This window comes from Panthera pardus, unplaced genomic scaffold (genome assembly GCF_024362965.1).
Source record: "Panthera pardus isolate Hobbes unplaced genomic scaffold, ASM2436296v1 HiC_scaffold_6, whole genome shotgun sequence".
Taxonomy (NCBI): Eukaryota; Metazoa; Chordata; class Mammalia; order Carnivora; family Felidae; genus Panthera; species Panthera pardus.
In genome coordinates, this window is record NW_026526991.1 from 15,581,106 (window position 1) to 15,598,721 (window position 17,616).

The following is a 17,616-nucleotide window of genomic DNA, read 5'->3' on the forward strand; positions in this document are numbered from 1 at the left end:
CGGCCTCCTTTGCCACTTTTTATGGGCTTGAAAGCCAGAGAACTAAACCTGTTATAAATGTATGCAGATTTTAGTAAATAAAAAGATTCTTGAGGATCTCTCCTATGAGTAAATTGCAAGAAACTCTAGTGACCTCTTTTGGTAGCTCAAAGGCCTTTTAAAATTCCATCCTTGAACTGTTGTTTTGCCAGAGAAGACACTTCTGGCTAAATGACCTCTTTCACTAATACTCTGTGTACTTTACCTATCCTTAAAAAGGCTCTTGTGGTAGGTGAGATAATGGATGTGAAAGCACTTCAGAGAAGCACAAATTCTGGGATATTGTTTACCCCAGGTATCTATAAAGAAACACACAGAGATGGCTACATTGAATCAACCCCAATGTTTTATTTAATTTAAAGTTTTAAAAGGCAGTGGTTAAGCACATCATCTATGTGTATATATGTATGTATGTGTGTGTTATCTACATACATACACATATAAAAGGAAACCGACCCCTTTAGGCTTTAGCCACTGACTGACTAGGCCCGCTGTCTACCGCAGGATCCATTTTCTACTTCCTCCTATGACCAATTCTAGAAGTAAAAATAAACAGCTTTAATCAGTTTAACAGTAACTACTTGTGTTTCTTTCTCTTTTTTTAAATAAATAAAGTTACCATTAAACTGATCACCTAGGGTAGAAAGGCTGAACACACACACAGGCACACACACAGTCCCCAATTTAAAACCTGTGACATATGAATGACCTGTATGTACAGATGGGTGCCGCTGACTCCCTCTACCCCCGGCAGAGGCCACACAAGAACCCCCAGGACTCGGGGAGTCCCCATCCCCTCTGCTGGATCGGAGGATGTGTGTTCCTGGCACCCTGGGTCAGAGCTCAGAATGCACACTCCCATGCAGTGATACAGACGGGGGGGGGGGGGGGGGGGGGGGGGGGGGAGTTCAGTTCTATGGGTCTAGTGTTAAGGTACATAAGGGAATAAATAGGCATTTGTAGCTGCCTCAGAACTAAACCATCATTTATAACCCTTTATGGGGAGAAATGTATTCTGAAGTTCTAGATAAGCGACATACAAACTTTCAGAATGTAATCAGTTTGCAAGTCTGGGGCCGTGTGTGTGCGTGTTTGTGTGTGCACTTCCACATCTTTATACAAAATTGAAATGAAGAGTGGGGCTAGGTTTATGGAGCAGCTGCTTGGCTTCCACGTGGTCAGTCCTGATCTAAGAAGTCGCTTGCCTCAGCCCTTGTTTATCAGCAGCTCGTTCTGCTTCTCACGTGCCGCTGTCTGCTGGAGAGATTCAGGAGGGCAGCTTTCACCGGTGAGAGGAAGGACGCGACTCTATCTTCTAAGAACCTTGGCAAACAGAACGGCCAGATTCAACCAGGGCTGCTTTGCAGAACGAAGTCCTTTCAGTTCCATCCCGATGAAGTGGAATTACTCTTTCTCTGTGTTTTTAGCCCCTGCAACTCCATCTAACTGCAGCTCTGTACGAATGCCTCGGTATCGCAAAAACACAGGATCACCTCTTAAATATGCTGGATTCTCAATGAGTAAACCAGTTAATGTGTTTCTAGCCAAAGCAAGGGCATAAATGTTTTAGAGAAAAGACTCCCCTGGAGCTACAGAGAAAAGATGCTGATAAAAGCAATATTGAGAGTTGGGCAGGTGACGCTTTTAGTCTGTGTCAGAGCTGGTCTCTTCGATGACAGAGTACTGGTTGAGTGCTTCCTCCAAAGGCGTTATTGTCCCATCAGGTTTTAGTCCCATTGGTTTAAGCAACTCCTCTCTGGAAAAAGAGATAAAAGAGAGAAAAAAAAAGTATTCACCAGCATCACACACACACCCCTCCCCCCGCCCAAATCCACATCCTTTTAAAAAGAAAAGTCTTTAAAAACCAAAGTATTTTTCCTCAAGCTCTCTGTGTGTTTGTAACAGGAAAGATGAAAGGGGCATGGAAAGAAAAAGAGGGAGATCAAAGACTTCATTCACACAGGCCAAACCTACTAAGCCAATTAAAAGTATGAAAAGTCAAGGTCTAAATGGGCTCAGGACAAGGAGCAGGTCTCTTCTGTTTTTAATAATTAACTTTTTTTTTTTTTTTTCCTTTTGTGGATTCGTTGTTTTAGTGAAGTTGAAGCTGCCAAAATTTCACGGGTCCCAGTGGGCCAGGCATACGATCAAGTGGCTGACTTGATATGTATGGATTTCATTCAGTGGAATAAATCGGTCAGATTTGATTCTGCCTCTCCAATCTACAGCAATACATAAGTACTTCTCAATCCAATCCAAGTCAGCTGGCCTTCCCCACCCTTCTCCCTTCTCCCTCCTCCCTCCCTCTTATTTTCTTCTCTCTCTCTTTCCTCCTCCTCCTTTTTTTTTTTTTTTTTTTTAAACACCATTGCTTTTGTTTGTGGCAGTTTAATTATGGGATTGACAGCCATTTTAATCTCTTCAAAGCTCCCCAACTGCCTCTTTTCAGCTAATCCAATTATATCTACTCCACGAGTTACAGCCTCATCTAAAGATGATTAATTATTGATTAAGTCAATCAAAAAGCATTAGGAAAGATTTATTTAATCTCTTCATAGGCTCTTATTTATTACATGGAGATTATGGCAAATGTACCTGTTGAATTGCTAACTCTAGCCCTCCTCCTGCCCCCAAAATGTCAGACTTTACAAGTAGCCTTGAAGAGGCACATGAGCTGCTTCAAATTTATTTCTCAAGGAAATGGGCATCACCCCCTGAAAACATATATATAACCAAGAACCCACATGGCAGCAGCTTAATGTTGGTGGGATCTGGAGTAAAGGGAAACAGTAAAACTGCTTTCCCTCTGCCTCCTTGCTGTTGGCCCTTAGGCCGGCACAGAGAAGGGTTCCCGCCTGGGGAGGGTCAGCCACACAGCAGTGTGAGGTGTTGGAGGTGCAGTGAAACTCCCGGAGAGGGGGGGAGAACAGCCCAGTGGTCCCTGGATAAGCCAACAGGAGCCTGAGCAAGCAGCTCTGGCTAGTACCACAGACTACTTCTGAGAGTCTGAAAATCCACTTGAGTAATGGGGATGGCTGCCCGGCTATGTTGAGGCTCCTGAGTTAAAAGGGAGGAAATGCAGTTCCTGGTTCAAGAAATGGGGTCAGAATCATAGAACTTAAAGTTGAAGGGGCCTCAGAGATCATTTAGTCCAACACCCTTGTTTGCTAAATGAGACTGAGTGACTTACCCAAGGTCACACACCTAGGGCCAAGTTGGACCTGGGACCTAGGGCTCCTGTGCTCTTTGCAGGGCACCACATCTGGATTAACTGCTCTAACTGCATTACAGGAGCACACTGAGTTCAGCTGCTCAATGTCCGTTCAATACCTACATGCCAGGAGCTAGGTCATACACCAGGCAGGGAAAGGAAGACTGGGCACAACTGTCCTTGAGGAGTGGGTGAAACATGTATGAAAAATAACTTAGAACGTAATGGGGTAAATGCTGTCAGAGGATCACGAACAAAGAACTGGCAGCTCCTGAGATGAAGCGTAGACCACACTGCCCGGGAAAGGGAGGGACGGCAGTACAAATCAGGTACAGGTATCCAATGCTGGGCAAAGAAGTCACAGGGCCTTAGAGGCAAAGGAGACGGTGTACAGGGCTCGGTAGAGTCCCGTCTACTTGTGTGTTTTGTGTACCTTTTTGGATTGTGTCAATTTCTTCTCTATGTGCTCTCATGAAGCTGCAGAAGGGCCCAGTGTTTGGAAAGTGGTGAGGTTTGATGAAGAGGTGGCCGGAGGTAAGGCTGCAAGGGCAGTCTGGGGTCTAGTGGTTAAGTGTCTTCAATGCCAAGAGGCTCAGGTTTGTCTGTAAGGGATGTCACCTCTGTTTTATAGGGCAGTGTCTCTGGCAGCAGTGTGAAAGGCACACCGGACCAGGGGGAACCTGGTGGCAGAGAGACCAGTCATTAGGATGTCACTGTCCAGTGTATGTGACAGGACACAGGACACTGGACTCGGGCTGTGACCCACTGGAAGGGCTGAAGGCTGGTGAAGAAAGACTAGGAAGTGGAGTATCCCTGTGGCTTCCAGCTCAGATGACCGAGAGGATGGGGATACAATCCACTGGAGCAAGAACACCACAGATGAAGTAGATTTTGGTGGGGAGATGCTGACCTCTTCTAGGACATGAAGAGCTTGAGGCCCCTGCGTGACAACCAGGTAGAAATGTTTACTGGAAAGCTAGAAAAACAACCTGTTTCCGTGAAAACTTCTCTCTGGCACTAATATACACCACACACATATCTACATTTTTACAACATAGCTCCCTAGTTCTAAGTGATTGTGCTAAAGGATTTTGTGATATTGGACACTATTTACTAATGACGTAAAAGGACAAGGGGACAGCCTGCTGGGAATAAAACACTGAGAGATAAAGTTCAAAGGTCTAAAGGGGCTTGTGGAAGAGGGTACAGTAAGGGGTAGGGAGTGAAGGGCTGGGGTAGGCGGAAGCAGGACCCTGGATGGGCCTAGAGGAATTCTGGAGAGATCGCAATGGGACGCTGGGTGGATACACCCCCGCCCCCAAACCACTACCAACACGACTCCACTTCTGTGACAGCAGGATGATGCTGGGCTAGCTACCAGCTTGTCCAAACCTAGGAGGAATATTTTCATCTGTTTCATCCCTATTCCAATTTTACGATGGAAGTAATAAAGAACAATCCAAATGTCTCATGGCCAAATTATAGGAACTTGTCTGTGGGATAAAGGGCCTCATATTTTAATTCTCACTTATGAACTATTCTTCTCAAGCATTTATTTTTTGGGTCCTTTGTATCACCCCTCCAATAACATGAAAACTCCTCTGAGGGTTCCGTTTGATGCTTGGACTTCTAGACACCTCTGTAGGAGAGGTGTCTGTGATTAACTGGCCACACAGTCATGCATTTGTGCAAATGAATTAAGGCAGCAATGTGATACAGTGTGAAAAAACAAAAACATCTGGGGTCTGGAAGTCTGTTTGAAGGCCTGGCTCTTCCACTTACAAGTTGTGTGATCTTGGGTAAGTCTGAGTCTCAGTTTCCCCATCTGTGAAATGGGGATAATGATAATACTAGTTCTACCTCCTTGCCAGCAATGATGTAAGAAGTAACCGTAACAGAACTAGTAGGGGGAGCAATAACAAGGGTGTAGATCAAAGAGTTCTGTGAGCTGCAAAGATGTCCTACATATTGGTTGTTATGACTGTGGTAGAGTGAAAGGTACATACAGGTTTTGACGGTGGACAGACCTAGGTTCTAATCCTGAGTCCACCAGTCACTAGCAATAAGACCTTGAACTCTCTTCAATTTCCTTATCTGTAGAACTGGGATAGAAATACCCACCTCACTGAGTTGTTCTGAAGGCAAAAGGTCACTGTATGTATAAACTGTAGTGTGATGGCTTGGAATGTGGTTGGAACTGCAAGTTGATTTTCCTGTCTTTCTGTGCTTATTGGAGACTTCCCCAAGCTTGTTAGGGGGCTCTGGGAATAAGTGGGGGCTGAATATGCAGAAGCAAATAAAAGACATGGTCCCTGTCCTCAAGAAGCTTTTAGTCAGTTCAGAAGATAAAACACACACACATTAAACAATATTAAAAGAATTACAGAACAGCAGATCAACAAGCTTGAGATGATTAACAGGCAGAGCCCTGCTTTCCCTAGCTTGACAGTTCATCAATTCCCCCCCTATTGTAACTGAAATGTGTTTAAAGGAAATTTCTTGTCCTACCTGGGAGTGAAAGGAGAGAGGATCTCTCACAGATATGGGACTTTTTTTTCTGCTGGACTCCAGGCTTACTTATCAAACTCCCATCTCAACGTTTCTGATCTTCTCTGTCCTACAACTAACAGCCCACAAATACCCAAATGAAATCTTTGATATAGAGACTCACTCCTAAAAGGTCTGATGAATGATCTGGTTATATACTAGACTGCTTCATTTTGTAAGATGTTATATCTAGATCAGCAAGATGTGGATGGAGAATGGGAAGCATTAATGAATGCCACAGAAATGTTGTTCCACCATCAACTGGGCTATGTATGTGTGGGAAGGACACAGAAGGAGATGGGGCCTGATCACAGGCGCCTCGCAGGAGATGGACTCAGGGCCAGGCTGTGATGGCAGCGATGGACATAGATTGATGGGGATAAAGCCATCCTAGGAGCAGAAGAATTAGTCAAGCAAAGGCACAGAAGCAAGAGTTAGTTGTGTGCAGAGATTGGCAAGCAGGCTGGTTTGGCTGAGGTAAAGGAAAAAGAAAGCTCAAAACAGATATGGGATACAAAGGAGGATCTGAATGGAGACTGGAATCCTAGGTTGACAAGTTTGGATGATGGTACAAAGGTATTTTTGTCTTCGATGTCAAGGGCCCTACATCTAAGAATATTAAAAAAAAATAATTCTCGTTACAAAGTTTGAGAGCTATGAAACGGTATTGCCCTGACATTTAAAAGGAAAATGTTCTATGCTCTAATTATTCAATTTTCATATCCCTATGTGTCTAGCACAGTGCCTTGCCAACAGCAGGTCCTCAGTAAGTGTTTATGCACTAAATTTAGTTGTAATTGATATTATCTTGCACTTTCACAGAAAGAAAAGGTATAGTGTCTTATGGGACTCCTAATAAAAGAATCATGATCAAGAGAAAAGCTAGATCTCTGCACAGAAGACTCATTTTCATCATCATTTACAGAGTTAGGAAAGGCATTAGAATTCTACAGGAAATTCTGCAAAATGCTTTCCAGGGATTTCTTGTTTTCTGCTAGACGGTGAGCAACTTGAGGGCAGAGTCCATGTCTTATCTAGCTGCGATTTGTAGTATCTAGTATAGGCTGGGGGCACACACTAAGTGCTCAGTAAATGCTTATTAAAAGGGTATAATGCATGGGTCATGGCATAAATGAAGAACAGTAGAGAACCATTTATTAAGAATCCTTCTCATTATTTTAACTATTTTTATTATTTTCTTGCATCAATGTCACTAGACATTCTGACCGTGCAAAAGTCAGGCCCCCTTTGTATCGTACAGCCTGGAAACTGAACTACTGATTGGTGTAGACGCAGCTTCTTATATATGGGGCAGTGAGAGGTCTAGATTCTAGTCTCAGATATTCCTCTAACTTGCTGGGTGTCCTTGGGCAAGTCATTTCCTTCTCTGGGCTTGAGTCTCCCCATCTATAAAATGAAGGGGTTGGACAAGATGATCCCCAAGATTCTATTCTAAGAGTCTCAATATTAGGCTACTAAATAATCTTGATCTATTTAGAAAGCTGCAAGGTTTTTAAGACACTAAAACTCAATGCTGTTAAACCTTTGTTTCTAATCAAGATATTCTAAGCCTAAGAGTCAAACACGGCATCCTACCTATAATTGACCTACATCAAGAACAGAAATCCTTCCTGCGAAACCACTGGCAGATGATTAGAATGATTACAAAAGTAAATCACAGCAATGGCAAATGTTAACAAGGGAGGATCTAAATTCAGTCATGGCCCTCAATAAACAGGCCATGAAGAGTTACTGGCACTAAATATGAAGGTCACATCTAAAAGGAATGGCTAGGTGTCAGATTGTCAGATATATGTACATTATGGTTAAATGGAGATACTGTATATTGAAATGTGCATCAGGATTAAGATATTCACATAGCAACAACTCCTTCATACTTACCTTCAATGCTATACACAGGCCTTAACATAAGTTAAGACTGCCCTCGTTATCATCAAAAAGTACAGTGATGTCTACTGGATAAAGAGCCCATTCTAGGCACTGTGACAGTATCATGGCGGGCTTCTCATCTGATCAGGCATCTGGCCAGGGAAGAGATAAGCCTCCAAGAATGTTCAACTGGAACGAAACATCATTTAGAAATTTGATCTTACTAAACGATAAGGAACCATAATCTATAAGGGCTTGGCCAGGCACAAGGACATAGATAAAGCAGGTCCAAGAAAAGAAACCCTACTTTGCCCCAGCCTAACCCTTGGAACTGCTAATGGAAACCAAAAAATACTTTCTTAAAGATTTAGGGGTGGGAGATTATGGGATTTATACCATATTTAAAAATTTCTGGTCTGTTTTTTTTTCCCCCAGATATATTTTAACATTTTCCTGAGCCACCATTTCCCTGTAAGGATGGTCCTCTGGGATGCCTGGGTTTCTGTAACTTCTCAGAACCTTAGACAAGGTTCTACTTTTTAGGGCTTCTGGTTCCTATGTAAGACTTTCTCCCAGAAATGACAGTGCAAAATTGGGGCTCAGACACTAACATACCCAATCGCACATTATAGAATAGGCCAGATGTATATGTGTATAAAACACCTTACTTGACCTGGAAGCAAGAGAATACTCTTGCCCACAGCACATGTTTTTGTGCAATACAAACAAAGCATTCAATTCAAGTGTACTTGTTGAAAAACAGGACATAATTAAGCAGTTGGTAAAATGCATTCTTGTTTCCCACTTGCAGATCTCCCAAGAGTCCCTTCGAATTTACCTATACGAGTTTCAGCTTCCCGCTTGCCACTTAGCTTGATAACGACTCAAAAATCATTCCCTTGTTTTCAAGGGCTCTTCTTTCTTGTCTGCTCTGTGTACTACAGGGCAGTATTGACACATGGAATTAATGACAGGGTCTGTAATGAAACAACAGTCATGCAAACACCAGTCTGCTCTTTTGATAAAACAGCATGTTAGAGACCTATTCACCTCCCTCTAATTGAGTACTGCATAATAGTTCCGATCCTTTTATGTCATATATTTTGTTCTATGATTAGAAAAGAAGAAAAGGGGGAAACCTGTGAGGCACTGCTTCCTTCAATCGCCCTCTGATTAATTCCCTGTTTCTAATGAGGGTGGCTGCTATTTAGGCAGGTTCTGTTACATACTCGTTTTGTTGACTTCTGTACAATGTATAACAAAACCCAAGACGGGATAATTGGGAACCATTTCTTTGGCACAGGGATTCCTGCTCTTAATGTAAGGTTTGCTTGGAAAAAAAGAACGCTGACTTTTTAAATTAGCCATTTCATATTTAATTCCTTTTCACATTTGAAAGGGTGAGAAACTGGTAAATACATAAAACATTTTTAATGAACACAGAGCTTTTCAAGAGATGCCTGCTAGTGTGGAGCCTGTGCTAGCTGGGAGAAAGCAGCTCTGTGATCTGTGCTCTAATCCCAAGTCTGAGAGTGCATCTTATTTCAAGATTTCAGCATCACTGCAATGGTCCATACTCCACCAAAGTTCAACGGACTGCCTAGTAACTTGTTGATATGCTTACAAGTGTTTATAACCGCTTTTTCTCATAGGAATAATATTATAACCTTGGCCATTGCTTAACATGTTCAGTTACATACTGGGAAAAAATGTCCTTTGGGCTTGGACCCTGATCCTTCATCTTTCATGGTCTTTCATCTAATGACTTCCTAGTCCTGACTGGGTACACCGATTTTTCACTAAGCTGCTACCCCAGGATTTTTGGAGGGGTATGGTGGCTTTTCCACAGCAAACTCAAAGTCTTCAGGCTGTATCTTTTAAAACAATTCTGGGATCTTCCCTGAGACCTCACCATTGTGCTTTGGGACTGGGTACAATTAGGAAGGTGAATATGTAGCATAAAAAATATCATTTCCATGACAAATGGACACAGCATATCATCTATTTTGGATTTCTTTCTGTTTGTAAAGGTAATTGGGAGTTGCCTAAACAGTCCCATTGGGAAGCCTTTCAAAAGTTAGATTTTCTTAATGTGGTTGGATTAAATATAAGAATTTGTTAGAATACCTATAATCATTCTCTTTTTAAAATAAAAAAACTTCTATTAACAAAGAGTCATAGCAGTTTCACTGGTTTCCTTCTTATAAAGGTGTGTGTGTGTGTGTTTGATATAAACTATTTACTTTAGCACCTCACTTGATCTTCGAGAAGATCTCAACTACAGAATGAAAGAGCAGGAATGTGGGTCTTCCAAATCTTAATTCTCAGGTAAATATGCTTACAATCTTTGCACTTTGCATTTTTTTAAAATTTAGGACATCTTATTTAAAACCAGATGGACACATTTTTGAGAGCTGTTGGTCATTTTTCAAAATGACATAAGATCTGGAGTGTTAAGACTGAGAATCGAGTCCTGGCTATGTCATCAACCAGATGCCTGATCTTGGGTCAGTCTCCTAATCATTGGTTCTGTTTGTTCTTCAGTCAAACACTACTTGCCCTAATAATTCACAGGGATGCTTTAATGATCAGTGGAGATAATATAAATGGAAACACTCTTTAAACTTTAAAGACTATATAAATATTAGTCTTTTACTATTCTCATTTCTGTTAGAAAATCATGCAAAGCTTCTAAAAATTTGTTACCTACCTCACATTAAACAGCATGGTTAAAAAAATATGGAGAAAGGTTAGGGACAGTGCTAAAGAATCAAATTCAGTTTTATCCTTAAGTGAAGGCATTCTTATTTCTTGGTAATTTCTCCACAGGAGTTTTCTATCCTGTTGTCCAAATTAGTAAAATAAATAAGAGGTCAGCGTGCCAACTGACACTGTTGAATATAGCAGCAGAAATTGAAATTCTTACATGCTGTCCCCAATCAGAAAGACTTAAAAGTTGAAGGAGGGTAGCTAACAGCACAAACAGCCAGGGGACATTATTCTTATTTGAGGTTTCTCTATTAGAAGCCATTTCAGCTAGTGCTTAAACTAAGAGCTCAAAGTAATCATTCCTTCTACAGAGCTTAAAGGACAGTGACTACCAACAGGCAATACAAAGGGAGCATGACATCCTACTCAGAGGTGTCTAGCCAGTGAAGGCCCTCTATAACCTAAAGATACACAATACTAACTTTCTCAAATTAATCCTCCCTTGCCACTTTAAGGGCATATTAACTTAACTGGATCCAAGTTCCCTTAATTGAACTTCCAGGCAACCTTACAGTGTATTTTAATGATATCAGAATAGTGTTGCCATATGTGAATATAACATAAGCCATATATGGAATCTTAAAATATTCTAGTAACCACACTGAAAAAGATAAGTAAAACTGACTTTGACTTTAATATATTTTGTTAACCCAGTATATAAAAAATATTTCAACATAAAATCCATATTAAACAATTGAGATATTTTACATTTCTCTTTTTATACTGAGTTTTTGAAAGTCTGAGTATTTAACCCTTATAGGACATCCCAATTCAGATTAACCACACTTCAAGCTCTCAGTAGTATATGGCTGGTGGTTACCGTATTGGACAGCACAGATCTAAAAGATTTTCCGATATAAACAATTACAATCTTTACACTTATGAACCTACAGTAGATCTCAAAACACTTTAAAAACTGCAACATGTTTCTGAACCATACCTGAAAAGCACATCCTTGACTAACTTATCATAAAGGTGGATGTGATCACAGGTTTTTTTTTTTTTATGTGAGTAGAGTAACTTATTCATAAGGAATAAAGTTACGTATTGCTTTTCAGTCATTGATTGCTCGTCCCAGCTTTAGTAAGTCTAAAGAGAATCCCATATTTGGAACCTGCATTAATTAAGAAAGCCATGTCTCAAATACTACACAATGGCTGTAAAAAATATATATATGATATGGAATAGATAAGAAATGGGAAAATTATTTAAATGTAAATTTTAGATTTGGATAAAATATATAAGCAAAAAAGCAATCAATGTACATTGTTAAATGTTGTTAAATGTGACCGGGTAAGGGTGGGGTAGAAGACTAATCAGTGCCTGATTCCAATTAAGAAACTAAAGGGGATTAGAAAATCAAAACAAAACTGAAACTTGAAATATTATTTCCTTTGGTTCGTTTACGCTTAAGCCAGTCAATCCTCTCTCCCTTCTTCTGGAGGAGGCGTCATTATTACACACGAGCTGTGTGCTGTAGCTAAGGTGGACGCAATTGTATTAGCCACAGTGGACTTGCGTATACACACACAGTCCCCATTCTAATCCCCCACTTAAGTTGTGGGGGCTTATTTTTTTTTCCAATTCAAAGAAGGAAAGAGCAGGTGGAGAGGAAGGCAAATTTCATTCCCTTTTTCAGCTCTGCTCTCACATTATAGAAAGCTTCATTTGACATTTTTAATCTCCTGCCTCAGGCCTTAATGCTTATGTTTGTTTGCTACATATTACAATGATTATTTTAAAGAAATTATGTACCCCAAGATTCAAATTAGTCATTATATCTGGCCAAGAAATGGAACTGACAAAGGTAAAGTTTAAAGTCTTAAACCATATAGGGTATTTTATAGAGCCAAAAGCTGCCCAACAGATTTGGGGATCAGCTGTGTTCATTATTTCCTCATCACACACTAGGGAAACCACAGGGTACAAGGCACTGTACTAGCTAGACATGATGGGATTTACAGGGTTCAGATTATTTTCAAACTCTTAAGACCTCCAGGTCCACTGCCAATCCCCTTACCTACATCTGTCACAAATACAATCCACACACACACACACACACACACACACACACACACAAAATCACTAGGAATATTACTAAGTCAGCTGGTATTCAACGGGAAGAAAGTGTTGGAACACGAATCTCTCCAGTGTCCTTGGAAATGTAGCTGTGATAAAGCTGCCAAGGTGGTGAGCTCCTTGTGGCAGTCACTATGTCCAGCATGGAGGCAAAATGGAAATGTGACTTTAATTTTTGAATCGGTGGTTTTACAGTTTTGGTAGTAGATGACATCTACACCCTACACCAGGCTCAGTAACAGTACTTGGCATGACCAACCTTAATCATCACTTTGGTAAGTGCTTTGGCACGGGCCACTGTTGCTAACCACCATCCTGGTGCGGGTCCTTCACATCTGCTCTCCTATGGACGGAAAAAAGGAAGTGTCTAGTGTCCATTCCTTGGCCACGTCACCTCCAACCCTATCCTTTACTCACATGCCTTTTACTTCAGGCCCAGGAGAAAATGATTCATTTTTGAGAAGGAAAGTTAATTAGACAAAGCTACAGTACACTCTTAGCACAATGAAGACTTGGTGGGATGCAGAACATCCTCAGAGTGACGGTTGAGGGAACTGACCAGCAGCGCAATGCTGAAGAGGATGATTAGGAAGTGTTCGGGCAAACACCAACTCTAACAGACAGACACAGTAGCACAGTGGACAGAGCAAAGGTCTTGAGTTCTGGAAAACGAAGTTCCTAATCTCACTTTGTTATGAAGCTACAAAGAGAAGGTATGTGAAAGTGTTTTGTAAACTGTTAAAGGAAATGTATCATCCTGTCATTAGCTTAGATATATTCAGGGGTAATTTCTTTGAGCCTCACTTCCTCCCCAATTATAAATCTGATAATAGATTTCTGATAATTAAATAATGATAAAACACCCTGGGTCTTTTGGAAGAAAGATGTAGTATGTGAATACCAAAGGTTTATCTTATTGACAAGAGTAAATGTCCCTCTACCTGGAATGAATGGTCATTTCTCCACTTATCTATTAAATAAATACCTTTTAAATCTCAAGAATCAGCAAAAATGCTAGATGTTCCCTGTGAAATAGTCCCTGATTCATCCAAACAGAATGAACTGCTCCTTTTCCTGGGTATTTACAGTTCAATATAGACCTTATTTTGTCATTATTTCCATCTACCTTGTATTTTAGAATATCATAGCCATTTCCTTCACTAGAATGTGCGTTTTCCAGAGTCTGTCATGTTCTCTGAATCTCCCTCATCTTCCTAGCACAGTGCCTTGCACAGAGTAGCTGCTTAATAAATGTTCCCTGAATTGTACTGAACTTAGTCTACTTTGGCTTTATGCCATCTCTTCTACCTCAAAAAAACCAAAACCCCAAAATCAACAGTGAAAAGAGAGCAGAAACTTAAGACAAACATGTAAGATGCATAAAGAATGGCTTCATTCTTTGCATTCCTGCTTAGGAATGCCCACTGCTGATCTCCATACAATTTTCTCACTGATCATTAGTAAGAGCAAATGTTAGGAAGCACACACACAAAGGCAGACAATGTAAAAAACCCACCACACGTCATGCAAAAAGTCTGTGGTTTAGAACTGTTTTTAAAGTTGCCTTTAACTTCAATTTTAATGGCAGAATCGGTACCATCAAAACCAACACAAGACATATTTGCTTTGCTTTATACATGCAAAAAGGAGTATCACCTTCAGATTGAGTTGGGTATCTGCTGGGTGATTCTGGGTGAGTATGCATCTTCTTTGAGGCATAGTTTAAATCAAGTGGAAGAAGCTTGGCAATTTCAGACTTGACATAGCTTCAGGCTATTTATTTGTTGGCAGCTTCTAGAAATGTGGATTCCCCTGGGATTAAAAGGAGAAGGACCTAGCACCGTTTTCTGTCCCTTGCATAGGGATGCCTTATGGAATGGTCTTATCTCTTTCAGTAAGTCAAATACGTGGATTATACTGGAGTATTTTAGGCAGTCCTTTCCCCATCTCCCACTTTCCTAGCTTGGAGTTTACTCATCTAGGGTATATAGGCCAGTTGAACAGCATCTGTGTTATATTTTAAGAATTCATATTCAGCAAAATTTATGAAATTTGTTTATTGCTCTAACACACGGATATGCTCCACATAGGTCCTTATTAACATTTTCCTCTCCAGCTTCTACTAGATGGACTCTGTTAGTTCTCATCCTAACTTCTGTACTTAAACCACAGTTTCATTAGCTACGTTCGATCCTTTTGGAAGTAGCCAAGCACAAATCTTATGTTTCTGATTTCATTCACACCTTGTTATTCTGTTTCCTATAGGTTTGCCTATAAGTGTCTTCTCTTTGATTATAATTCTTTCAGTAAAGGAACATGTCAATTCTATATAAAGGTATGGAGAATGTCATTTGCAAACAAAGGTCATTTGAAGATTGTGTGCATAGTTAGTTAGCTGTAGATTCTACCCTCTTTAGGAAAGGATGAAAACTTAAAAGGACTATCTGGAAGTTACTAAGTTCTAGTCCTATTAGCTTTGCAGATGATGAAGCTATTTTTATATAGCTTCTACCACATCACCAGCATCATTTGCAAAAAGCTCAGACTCTGCAGTGTCTACCCATACTTGTCACACTCCCTAAGTCTGAAGTCTGTCAGCCTCCTGCTATGCTTTTAGCCTCTACTTGTTTCTCTGTTACACCTTTTCCTACAGTGGCTGGCTTTCCGGCTTTCCCATTCCAGTTGCTACTTCTCCTGACTGAGGGATACTAGCCTTTACATAGTTGCTGTGAAAACGAAAATGATCAGAAGAAATACACCTTTAAGTGGTAGCTGCCACCAACACACAGAAGCACTCATTCAAGATGGCTTAAAGGAGACAGTGACTCAATGTATGACTAGAAAATAGAGCAATTCAGGCAAGTGTGAAAGGAATTAATATTTTCTAATAACTCCTCCAAGATGACTAGTTGCTGATTAGTACATATTTGACTTAATTATTTTCAAAACTGGCTATTTTTGGAAGGGAAGGTGGTATGAAGCAAGAAGGGAAGGGGAGATTGTCTTTAGAATCCCTAATTAATACAAGCACTTGCTTTCAGAAAACCCTTAATTTGAGCTATTCCTTTTCACTTTTTCCTGTTGGGTGCATGGCATTTTAGAATTCTTGGTTTCAGGAGCAACCCAAAAAGACAGAAATTGCCAGCTTGCACATCAAAAATGGAAAAAAAAAAAAAAAAAAAAAAAAAAAAAAAAAAAAAAAGCATAATGATTTGGAACAAGAACCAAAACAGACTAAAACAAAAATACAAGAAGCAGCAAAATCATTGAACCTAACTCACAGCATCTTTTTGAAGACAGGGAGGTTAGTTGGTTAAATACCACAGTGATCTAGTAGTTCCTACCCTAGCTTTGAGAGTTTAAATGTTTAGAATGCACATCCAGAAGCGGCACACGTAGAAAAACCATGGTAGCCGAGAGAGGTCTGAACTACTACTGCCCGGGCCACCCTGTTCCAATTCACATGGATTTCCAGAGTTGCTGTTCCATGGTAACTCTCAGTAAGAGAGACAAAGAAATAGAACATTTTTAGAAACCAAGCAGAAAATGGATGGGAATACAATACCTGGAGAGTTTATCAAGCATGTTGACAAGTTTCATGGCTTCATATTCTTTTTGTTCTTCTGTCATTTCATCTATGGGGTTTGGCATTGGTTCCTCTAAATGACCAGTGATAAGATTAATGCTACAAAAAGAAAAAGAAGTTATGCTGTATGTTTTAAAATTATGCTCTTTCTATACTCTCTGGTCCAAGTTGTAAGTTATAATAAGAAAGAGTATAATAGCCAAAAATGGGCAATAATAGCAATTTTATAGTATGGAACTGCTATAGGAATTAAAAAAAATTTACTTTTTCTACTAATTTGCTTTGGGAAATGGGTGAGAGTTTTACTCTTTTAAAAAAACAATAGCTAACTTGCCAACTTTGTTTTTTTTAACGCCTGGCTGCTTTTTAAAAATATGAAATTTGATTGGTGCCGTTAGGATAAATATCCTTGGATGCATAGTTTATTAATTTAAAGAAAAAATGATTTCTGAGTAGGAGAATCCATTTTGTGATACAGCATAAAACAAATATATGTCAAAAAAACTGGAAAAATGATGACAGAGAGGCTGAAATCTGAAAATGAAAGCATGCCGATTTATAATCTCAGGAAATTAGTCCATTAGTGAGACCACAGAAGGCAATGAGTGTTTAAATAATAAAAGATAAAGCAGAAGAACAATTGAAATTAGATTTGATCTGACCTGGATTAAAAAAAGAAATCTAGCCTACCAAGAGACAGGTATACCATCTGGCTTTCTGGAAATAATTTAACAAAGTACTTAAAATGAATATGTTCCATAAAGTTTGTACAAAGTTGTAATACCACACAAGCTATCCTCTTAACTGAAAGCCACACTATTTTTTTTTTTTTTTTTTTTTTTTTTTTGAGATGAAAGAAAATTCTTTCAATGGCTGCTAAATATCTATAACCTAAACATGTTTCTGGAAAAGCAGACAAGAGGTTATGGCATTTTGTTTGAGCCAAGTATATAGATAGTTTGCAGGGATATTTCATTTGATCATTAAAAATATAGCAAACTGTTAATTGTTTTCTAGGGTCTATAAACACAAATACTTTCAGTGGCCAGGCCTTCAGGATAAGCAAATGAGTGAACTGGTCAAGTATAAATAATGTGGAATGTTGGGGACTGGGGTAAACTTGAGAACAGTACCTGTCTAAAGGTGGCAGGAGGTAGAATCCTATGGGCCAAAACGAAGACTGTGATCAACTGGGTCCTCTGGGGGCTAGCTTGCAAGCTGTGCTTTAGACTTTGACTTGGGCAGTTTAACTTTCTTTACCAATCAGGGATTTCTCATTTGGAGTAGTAAAAGGGCTAGTCACTAGGTACTACTATTCATTACTAAAAGATCTCCTTCTCTTTTTCTACATTCCTTGGAGGCTACATGATATTCAGATTCTTGTGGAAGGACTCAGTGCTCAGCATTCTCAACAAACATATCTAAAACCTCTGTTTTGTCATTCTTGCATAAGACCGAAGGCTGTAGCCATGATTAAAAAACTTTTTTTCATTCA

General features: G+C 39.9%; 1 protein-coding gene across 8 annotated transcripts in view; it reads right to left on the bottom strand.

Annotated features, from left to right (window-relative positions):
* Window positions 1–367: 367 nt before the first annotated feature.
* The window catches only part of RIC8B (RIC8 guanine nucleotide exchange factor B), a 103,360-nt gene continuing 86,111 nt past the window's right edge, over window positions 368–17,616 (bottom strand). The window contains exons 9-14 of one of the 8 annotated variants that reach the window (XR_008419755.1): window positions 16,101–16,220; window positions 12,795–12,878; window positions 8,526–8,664; window positions 7,700–7,876; window positions 5,759–5,873; window positions 1,610–1,795 (exon numbers count right to left, since the gene is read on the bottom strand). Coding sequence is in view for 3 of the 8 variants with exons in the window: in XM_019446677.2 (XP_019302222.2) it covers window positions 1,684–1,795; window positions 16,101–16,220 (232 nt within the window). In the remaining 5 variants the exon portion in view is untranslated. Of the gene's footprint in view, window positions 1,796–5,758; window positions 5,874–7,699; window positions 7,877–8,525; window positions 8,665–12,794; window positions 12,879–14,191; window positions 14,348–16,100; window positions 16,221–17,616 lie in introns of those variants that run through there. The other 7 variants (XR_002079198.2, XR_002079200.2, XR_002079199.2 and 4 more) reach the window with 7 other exon arrangements.